The sequence below is a fragment of the Hakea prostrata genome, chromosome 6 (genome assembly GCF_041222555.1).
Source record: "Hakea prostrata isolate BN-2017 chromosome 6, UWA_Hpros_2, whole genome shotgun sequence".
Classification (NCBI taxonomy): domain Eukaryota; kingdom Viridiplantae; phylum Streptophyta; class Magnoliopsida; order Proteales; family Proteaceae; genus Hakea; species Hakea prostrata.
This window is the reverse complement of record NC_142605.1, coordinates 25,775,177-25,784,926: the sequence shown is the minus strand read 5'-3', so window position 1 is coordinate 25,784,926 and position 9,750 is coordinate 25,775,177. Positions and strand designations below refer to the sequence as shown.

General features: G+C 38.1%; 1 protein-coding gene across 1 annotated transcript; it reads right to left on the bottom strand.

The window, feature by feature from the left end:
- Window positions 1-4,342: 4,342 nt before the first annotated feature.
- On the bottom strand, window positions 4,343-9,545 carry LOC149012910 (protein indeterminate-domain 4, chloroplastic-like). Its single transcript, XM_089159660.1, has 3 exons — window positions 8,844-9,545; window positions 8,216-8,612; window positions 4,343-6,611 (listed from the first exon to the last, which is right to left on the bottom strand). The coding sequence occupies exons 1-3, from the start codon at window positions 8,995-8,997 to the stop codon at window positions 5,324-5,326; spliced, it is 1,839 nt and encodes a 612-aa protein (XP_089015786.1). The 5' UTR covers window positions 8,998-9,545; the 3' UTR covers window positions 4,343-5,323.
- Between the last annotated feature and the right edge of the window lie 205 nt (window positions 9,546-9,750).

Genomic DNA, 9,750 nt, shown 5'->3' with positions numbered 1-9,750 from the left:
TTTGCATTTTCCTGTGCCCATATTTTTATTAGACAACTTAGTCAACCAAATTAGCCATATAGGTTCCTAAGCTTTTCCATACTTCTATTGGGATTTCATTAGGACCTTATTATGTCTTGCCTAGTTTCATCCTCCTTAGTGCTTCTTTTACTTCGAACATCAAAATTCTCCACCTATATGTTTGAAAATTGATGCCTAGGTAAATGGTGTAATCGTCTAGATCATAGGTGCTTGAAGCATGCTCATTTAATAGACTAGATAAATAGATTTTTCATCTTTTCTTAACGTCCTCATCACATACTAGTACTTTACCATCTCCATTTTTAATATATCTAACACGGTCAAGATCTCTATGCTTCCTATCCCTTATTTAACCATCCTATAAACAGATTTCCCCCCTTCATTCATGCCCAATTTATTTTATAACTCTTCATACTTCTTCTCCCTTGTTTTTTCTACAATTTTCTTACCTTCATTTGTAGCCAGCCAATACCTTTGAAGATCCTCGATATCCTTAATTCTTTACCATGTCTTAAAACTAGTTTTCTTATTCCTAATGGTAACTTGAACCTCATTATTCCATTACCAAATCTCTCTATAAAAATGAAGTTTTCCTTTTGATTCACCTAGGATATCTTTAACCACTTTCTTGATACACATAACCATCTCATTCCACATCACATTAGTGTCCCCCTCAAAATCCTACTTTCCTTGTTTGATTACTTCATTAGTGAAGGATTTCAAACACTCTCCTTTTAAGTTCTACCATCTTATCCTATGATAGTTAATCGTGCACCTTTTATGAGTTTTTAGGGTTATGCATATATATCCAAGACCACAAGTCTATGTTGTGCGCTTAAGCTTCCCCCTAGTATTATCTTGCAATATTTATACAACAATCTATCAATCATTCTAGTTAGAAAGAAATCTATTTGGCTTTTATGATGTCCATTTTTTAAGGTAATTAATATTCCTCTCTTGTTGAAGTAAGTATTTACAATAGATAAATCAAAAGCAACGACAAAATCTAAAGTTTAAATCCCTTCCTCATTCTTCTCTCCAATACCATATCCACCATGTACACTCTTATAGCTTTTTTGATCTTTTCCAATATGTCCATTTAGATCACCTCCTATGATAATCTTTTCTCCTTGGCAAATTCTTTGCATTAATCCATTAATATTTTTCCAAAATTCTAACTTTAGACTTTCATCAAATCTTACTTCTGGTGCATATGCACAAATTATATTTACAATCTTTTCTCCATTACAAGCTTGATAGCAATAACCCTATCACCGACTCTTTTAACATTCACCACATCATTCTTAAAATCTTTTCCAATATTATACTTCATTTTTATTAGTTTTATTCCCAGTGTACCAAAGTTTAAACTCATTCAACTCTTTAGTTTTTTTACCCTTCCATCTAGTCTCTTGAATGCAAGCTATATTAATTATTTTTTCCTCATAACATCTATCAATTCTAAGCTCTTACTTTTATAGATCTTATGTTCAAAGATGCTAATCTAATCCTATGTTTTTGGACTAGCTTCTTTACCCGTAATAGTCCATAGCATGGGAACCCTTGCATACTTATCACCGCATCCAGTCTCCGATGCGACTCGTCGCTTATAGGGAACGCCCTAGCTAGCCTTTGCCCACTTATCACTACACCCAGGCTATAGTGTAGAATGCTGCTTCTTTTGTCGGGACACCCTAGCATAGCGTTTATCATATAAAGTCGAATGCATAAAAAAGGTTTGACTATATTTTTTCTTGTGCTAGCTACTGACCTGATGCACCAACCATCCTCATCTACCCGGGCTTGGAACTGGCAACAAAACACTGGCCGAATTATTTATAAAATCAAACTAGGCACAATGTGCAAATGCACATGTAACATAACTAGTGTACATAAAAGGAATACAATATGGCTATCAATGCAATGATCCTATAATTACACACACAATATGGTCATGCAAATGATTGCCGCATGCTTTGGGATGTCAATTCTTTCACGGGGACTATTGATCATCTTATATGACTTTATCCCTACGTGTATGAGGCAAGTGGCACATGCTAACTAGCAGTTTTGTTTTTCCTTTGAGCATAGGACGGCTCATGGTGGCTAAGGGGCAAGGAAACAGGTGGGTTGCATGGAGTCGGGATCAGCTCCACCGACAGGGAGCACAGAGTGCTCCCCGACGGCTTCCCAACCACAAAAGCCAGTGGGTCCCACTGGTGAAAAAAACACATTTTGGGAAAGAAAAAAGAAAACTTATTTTTTCACCTGTGGAGCCCATTAGTTTTTATGGTTGGGAAGCCGACGGGGAGCACTTTGTGCTCTCCGGATAGGGAGATGATCCCGATCCTGTTGCATGCGTGTTGTAGGGTGTGTGTGAAGCATGGCACTTATGGGTTGGGATGTGATTCTGCTGTCATCACACCTCCCCACACATATTTAGGTGGGGTTTCACCTCTAATCCATCTTGTCAAAAATGAATTGCTCTTCTAAATGCATGATGAAGACAACTCAGTCCACTCTCTATTAAAGAATTTCAGAATTCAGAACACAATAATCAAAATCGTAGAAAATTTTTTTTAATCCAAAATAATCGTAGAAATTAAGAGCTTAGAATTAATTATTGGAACCTACTACGTTCTAATTAACTACTTCGTTCAACTTCATGCCCTTTTATCTCATTCTTAAAATGTTTTGTAATTCAATAGCTACCAGGAGTTTTCAAAATTATGAGTATGTTTGTATATATATTCATCATTATGCCCTTCTATGAGCTATCATTTCTTTGCGTGACATTCGAGTATAACACAGCCCAACTGTTAAAAAAGTGAATTATGATGCAATAAAAACGAATTGGTAAATTATTTCACAACAAGAGGTAAAATTTGGGAGTCTACGTTTTAGAATCAGACTTATATTACTTGGCTACAACTGAATCATCTCTTTGAAGTGCACAATATGTGGTTCTGTATCCAAATAAGTGAAGTGCATGAATAGTAATATCCATTCTATATATAAAAACTGAGAAAAATTCTTCCGATCTTCGTGAAATGACCAACACCCAACAAAGATTTTTTTTTTAATTTAAAGTTTATCTGGACTAGTTTATGCATACCTTAATTACATCTTCAGAATAGCCTTTATATGTAATAAATTTTTAATCTCGTACTATGAAGCATTTGTCTTTTGCCAGTTATCCATTGTATGGTAAAATTAATGCTTTTCAAAAAAATCTTACTCTTGATGCATGCAAAATGCATGCTTTCATTGATGCCGCTATACATCCTGGGCTATGCATCCTGATTGAAGAATGATAAGTGATAAACACTCAAATCAGAAAACCTACCTGGTCTTTTGCCATAGGAAGGAGAAAATTGCATGCAAAACCCTAGAAAGAGGAGGAGGTTTCAGAAGAGGGGGGGTGGGGGTGGGGGTGGGTTGCTAGGGACTTAGGGTGAAGCAATAGGTTTGTTAATGGAGAAGGATAGAAAGTGCATGGAATCTGTGAATATGCTCAAATCATTAACTTGTCTAGAGACAAAAAAGGCCACCTTACACAGAGATCTAAACTCACATGCAGGAGACAATGACACTCACTAGTAGTTAGGAAGGATAAAGATGACACCACAGAGAGTAAAACTTTTTGAGTTACAGTTACCCAACCTCACTTTAGTGTTTTTTCAGTAGCCTTTGCAAAATTCAAATTATAGAGTCCTTTTGTGACAAATTCAAATCTGGAATGGTAAAAATCTTCAGTTCCTCTAACAATTACATCACTTATCTTATTTATCCATGGTGAAAAGAAGCTCCAGAGGTATACACTGGTCCCCATGAAACAACCACTCTTAGCAGTAGCAAAAACATGAATAAGCCAAACCCATGAAGACAAAGCTAAAAACAAATCCCTTTGCTGTCTTTGAATTTATAATTTTTGTACATATATTCCCTCCATTAAAATTTTCCAGGCCAGGATCTGTCTAACTTTGTCACATACCTCTTATTACTTTTTTTTTCTGATTTTATTTGACTACTCTCATTTCAGAGCCCGGTGACCCAGAGTTTATGCCAATGAAATTCTTCTTTATTCGTTTAGGATTGATTTAAATAGTGTGTTATACCATGGAAGGTAACTGTAATGGTTGTCTCTACTCTGGGAAACTAGATTCCAGATTTCTTAATATGAATAATAGCTTAATTTACACTGCTTAGATTATTAATTATTTCTAAATAAATGATTTATAATCGAAAGAGAGATGCACTTCACATGAGAAGTGAGGACTGGGGAGTCAACGAGAGAGACAGAGAGAGGAAGAGTTGAATCGAATGTCAACTGAAGCCATGAAGTAAGAATTCATAATTCAATTTTCCTGAGAATAATTGGTAGCAGGTACGAAGCATTTTTCTGCTGGTTCAAACTCGAAAACCCATTTGAGTATTCTTCCTTTTTTTATAAAGATGAAAGAATCTCTGTGAGTTGTAACGTCTGTGTCAAAAATGGATACAAAAAACAAAGAAGAACGTCTGTTGTGTCTAACAATGGCGTACAACTACCATTAATCACGCCATGGGAGACAAGAAAGCTCGACCAAATCTAAATAATTTTTATATTAAACATTCATTCACATTCTCTCTCTCTCGCACAGACACTCATGTAACCCATCCTTCACGCCGTCCTTCTCCACCAACACGCTCACATGCACCAAACTACACACCACAGCGCAAGGAAGAATTCAGCTTCTGCACCCTTACACGCCAGCATATTATTATCACACGTGAAAACTCACTACTTCGTTACATCTCTCTCACACTCACACACAAACACACAGACACACAAACGCATGCAGGCTCGTGTTTGACAATCATTAACCTGATCCAATCTGTTCAGGCTATTATCTACCATTCAAATCCATGCTGACCCGGCCGGCTGGACCTGACCCGGGTTTGAATTGATAATTGAATTCCTACCCAGGTATCTCATCATATGGTAGTGGTTCGAGAATTGGCAAAAACAGGTATATGATAATCTGCAACACTTCATCATACATAAAATGAGTCATGGAGGAAAGGTCCTTTTTTCTATAATTTCGTTGTCTCCCTGCCAGTGATAGCCAGCACAAGAGAGGAATAGAGAAAAACCAAAACACAAACACTATAAACTATCTATCTAAAATCAAAATAGCTGCTCAAAAAGGAGGTATCAGCAACAGCTTCAGAAGCTTTCTCCTCCACAGTGGAGATTGACCCAGTTTGTTTAGTTACTTACCTAATTAAAATTTATCCTCTCTTCTTCCTCAATTCACCTTCACTGCAGATTTCCACCTCCATATCGACCTGCAGCTGATTTCATTTCTGGGTCCAAAGAGCTGATATCAATACCATGATGTTGTTGATGATCTCCTTGTGAAAGCCCTCCTCCCATGTTCCTCACCATTCCTCCTACACCTAAGAAGTCTCTGGTCAACCTGTCAGATCCTCCAAGATTCACTGTGAGATTCTGATGCATCTTTGGTTCATCCATGTTACTAAAATCTCTATTATGATGATGTTGCTCCAATGACATTCGGTTTGCATTATATCCACCAAAGCTTGTCTCTTGTTCATGTTCACCAGTGGTGCAATTCACTCCATAGTTTGGGCCTCCACCAGTAGCAGCTCCAAAAATGGAGGAGCTACCGCTGGCTAGAGAGTTCATTAGGTCTTGGAGTTGGTTTTCATTTTCTACCTGTGATCTTAGGGTTTCAACTCCACCTCCTCCAAAATTAGCTCTAAAGTTAGCAATCAGGTGAGACCTGTCAGGTTTAGGACCACTTGATGAAGAGCTACCAAAGCCTCTAAGTAAAGCACCACTGCCACTGCTTGTTGTTGAGCCCATTTGAGCAGCTTTTTGAAGTAGTGCAGTTGCAGACATTTGAGCAATGACAGTATCATTTTGCACTGAATTGTTGTACAGAGAAGATACACTTGAACCAATGTGATCACCCGTTATGTTACCTGAAAAGAGGGAAGCTGCTCCTCCACATGGATTTCCATTATTGAATTGCTCAGGAATTAGTAACCCGGAAGAGTTCAGGTGACTGTTATTATTGTTGGCGTTGTTGTCACTGTTGTTGTTATTTGAAAAGAAGCTGAGGTTGAAGGAATTGGCAGCTCCAGCTGCAGAAGAAGACGAATTGTTTGTGCTATTTTGAAGCTCAGGAAGTTGCATTAGCCCATGAAAGGGCTTAGTTTGTAACAGCCCATGGTGGGATTGGGGTTCTTCATGGAATTCTTGGTTGGAAGTCCCTGTAAGAAAGAAGGGAGATGAATGGGTTGATTGCGGAGGACGAAAGGAGGACGAAGAAGGATTGGATGGCGAGATGAGGTGATCGAATTGTGCTCCCCCGGTGGCGCCACGAAGTCGCAGTAAATCACTTGATGGATGATTCTGATCTTGTAATGAGGAAATCTGTGAACCCATTTGTGATAAACCTAAGCCCATTGTGTTGTTTCCATACAAGTGACTTCCCATTGTGTTTAACCCAGTGGGTAGCCTTGCACTCTCTTGAGCCAGTGCATCACAGAAGGCCCTGTGTGTGATGAAACTATCACGTCTGCAAGAAGTTAAAAGGAAACACGTTAGACCACCAGGTCGTCAATATGATTTATGGATGGCAAGCTTTTTATTAAGGAGGGGTGGGAATTATTCTTTACTTCAGCTACAAGAAACTGCAGTAAGAAGAAAGCTAAAAACAAGTTTGGCAACAGAAATTTATGTTCATTATTTATACTTGTTAGTATCTAAAGTCCAGACACATTACTTCAAGAAAGAATTTTCTAAGAAACTAATTGTCTTCATCATCAAGACACCTTTTGATATATAGAAGGAAAATGGTGAAATTTAGGTAGAGATTCAAGATCTCCTTGACATGAATCCAGTTTTATGAGTTTTTTATTCACTAAAAACGATGTTAGTATTTACCAAAGGAAGCTAGCTGGATTTTACAAATATAGAATTATGCCTGAATCCTTAAGTAATTGAAGAATTCAAAGCTAGAGAAAAAATGGAAAATTTTTGGAAGAAAATCATTAATCAAGGCACCCAAAGAGGAATGAATGCAATTTCCAGGGAGCTAGCAGTCCTACAATATGGGAATAGATTTGAATTGGAGGAGGAAAGAGAGAGAGAAAAGAAATTTTCTCGAATTGGGAAATGATGCATGGATTAATCAAGAGCTCCATTTTCAAAAATTGCTTTTCAATAAATGCAAGTAGAGAACTTTTTCAATATTTATGAAGACCAGCAATCAAAAAAACAAATTTCTAGGACTTCTTCTCTAATTACTGTGAAACCCAGTAACAACTGTCCCTTTTCCAACGAGAGAATTTTTCTAAAACCATGAAAATTCACTACTCAAACAATTTTAGGAACCCTTGGCTCAATTAAAGAAGAATATCTTATAGTAATTTGTTTCCTTGTAATGCAAGAACCAAGCTTCAGCATTGGAGTTCCTTCAATGGTGAGAGCCCGTCCTATGAATTCAAAAGATCCATAAGAGAGAGAGAGAGAGAGAGAGAGAGAGAGAGAGAGAGAGAGAGAGAGAGAGAGAGAGAGAGAGGGAGAGCATCTTCAGACTGCAGCATAAACAGTATACTGGTCTATAACGTTTTCATGTAAAAGGAAACCTGCAAGAGCTGAGCTCTGGTCACGTATAGCCAACCCACAAGAGAACAAACCTGATAACAACAGCATTCGTTACATGTCATAGCAGCACGTGAACAGGAAAAGGAAGGACGGAAGAGAGAGAGAGAGAACAAAGGGCGGTTGTTCCGAGGAAGAAGAAAATATATGAATCCCTTTAAAAAAATTGGTGTTCTTGAAAAAACCTCCATGACCATGGTAGTTTCAGAGATTTTTCACGTGGGATCAGTCCCTCTGTCACTTCCTTACACGTAGTTGTTGTCGTAGTACTGTTCGAAGTAGAAGAAACTGAGGCAGAAGATTTGAAAAAAAAAAAAAAAAAAAAAACAGAACTTGAATTTTTGAATTTTCATGTCTTCTCCCATCTGGGTATCCTCCTCTTGTCCCTGTAAGAATCTCAATTTTGATACCTAAAAACATGATAAGAAGCTACGATTCTCTCTCTATTTCTCATCCATGGCAGATGAATTATTAGTGTTAGAGTAAATTGAACTAATGGGTTTTAGAGATTGTTACCTTGAGAAGAGAGTTCCACAATCACATCTGTATTCTCTAGTGCCACAGGTTTTGGAATGGGCTTTCCAATCAGACTGAACAGCATATCTCTTTGAGCACTTATCACACTTCCATTTCTTCTCACCATGTTTTCTACAGAAGTGTTTCTTGATGCCTGTAAGGTCGCCGAGAGCCCTTGAAGGGTCATGGTGGACGCATGTGGGCTCAGGACACAAGTAAACTCTTCTCTTCACCTCTTTTGTTGTCTTCTGCCTTAGCTTCCAAGGGAGGTTGTGTCCTCTTCTGTGGAGCTGTAAGTTTTGCTCTCGCTGGAACCCTTTGTTGCATACTTCACAAATGAATCTGTTTGTGGCCATTAGAGTCTTGGGAGATAGTGCAATCACCTCCGCGTCTGGATCTGTCGTAAAAGAAGCCAAAAAAATAAAAGAAAAAAAATGATGATTAGAACCAACAAGATAAGGGGAGAAAGAAAAAAACAACAGAAGAAAATAAATCCATTTCATATCCATCCAAGAGGTTCTACAACTAGGGTTTGTGAGGAGAATTCTTGAAGACGAGGAGAATTCTTTTTTATATGTTTTGATTATTATTAGTATATGTTGATAGACAGATAACAGCTGCTACTTGCTTGGTGTTCCTGGGAGATTCCTCTTCTTCTTCTGAGGTGCTGTGGCTGGGGCAATGGATGAAGTGGGTGTTGATGATTGTTGCTGCTGCTGTTTCATCTGGGTTTGATGATCTTCTTCTCTGATTCCAAAGAAAGACGGCGGAGGTGCAGCCATCTCCGGCAACTCCTTCAATTTATCTTCCTTCCCTCTTTTTGTACTTTGTATTAGTTCCTGCTGTTGCCGCTCTCCTTTTTTCTTTTTCACCAGCTAACCTAAACACTCAAAAATCAGCCGAATTTCCACCACACAACATGAAATCTCAACCTGCTCTCTAGTTCCTACCTTCCTCCCTTAGAATCCAAAAATTTGAAATTCTAGCTTGTGGGTATTGATCTACTTCAAACTCCCCAACACAATATTAAAACACAGAAGCACAGACAACCACAAAAGATGAAAATAAGAATCTAAAGCAACAGTTGCACTCAAGACATGGAGAGAAGAAACGACTAAGAACAAAGACCCCTTCCTTTCTTTTCTTCTCTTGTTCTTGTTGTTCTTAATGAGAAGACTGTTGTTATTCTTCCGCTGTTATTCTCTCATTCTACTGTGATTTTATTTTCATACCCATACATGCATACATCCCCATCAACACATGCATGCTTTCCATCCTCATTTTCTCATATTTTTCTTGATTTTCTTTGCCTTTTCCCATCGTGAAAAGAAAATACAAAAATGAATATCATATGGGTATGTGAGCTTCTGTTCATGCTCTCTCACGCAGGCTACCATGTCGTCATGCGACCATGGATTGGGGCCACCGACCTGTAGGCCTTACCCTCTCCCCATCACCTTCTGATCTAATAACGTATCTTCTTATTCACATCAAGACAAAAATTTCTTACCTCTCTCTCCCCTTTTCTCACTGTT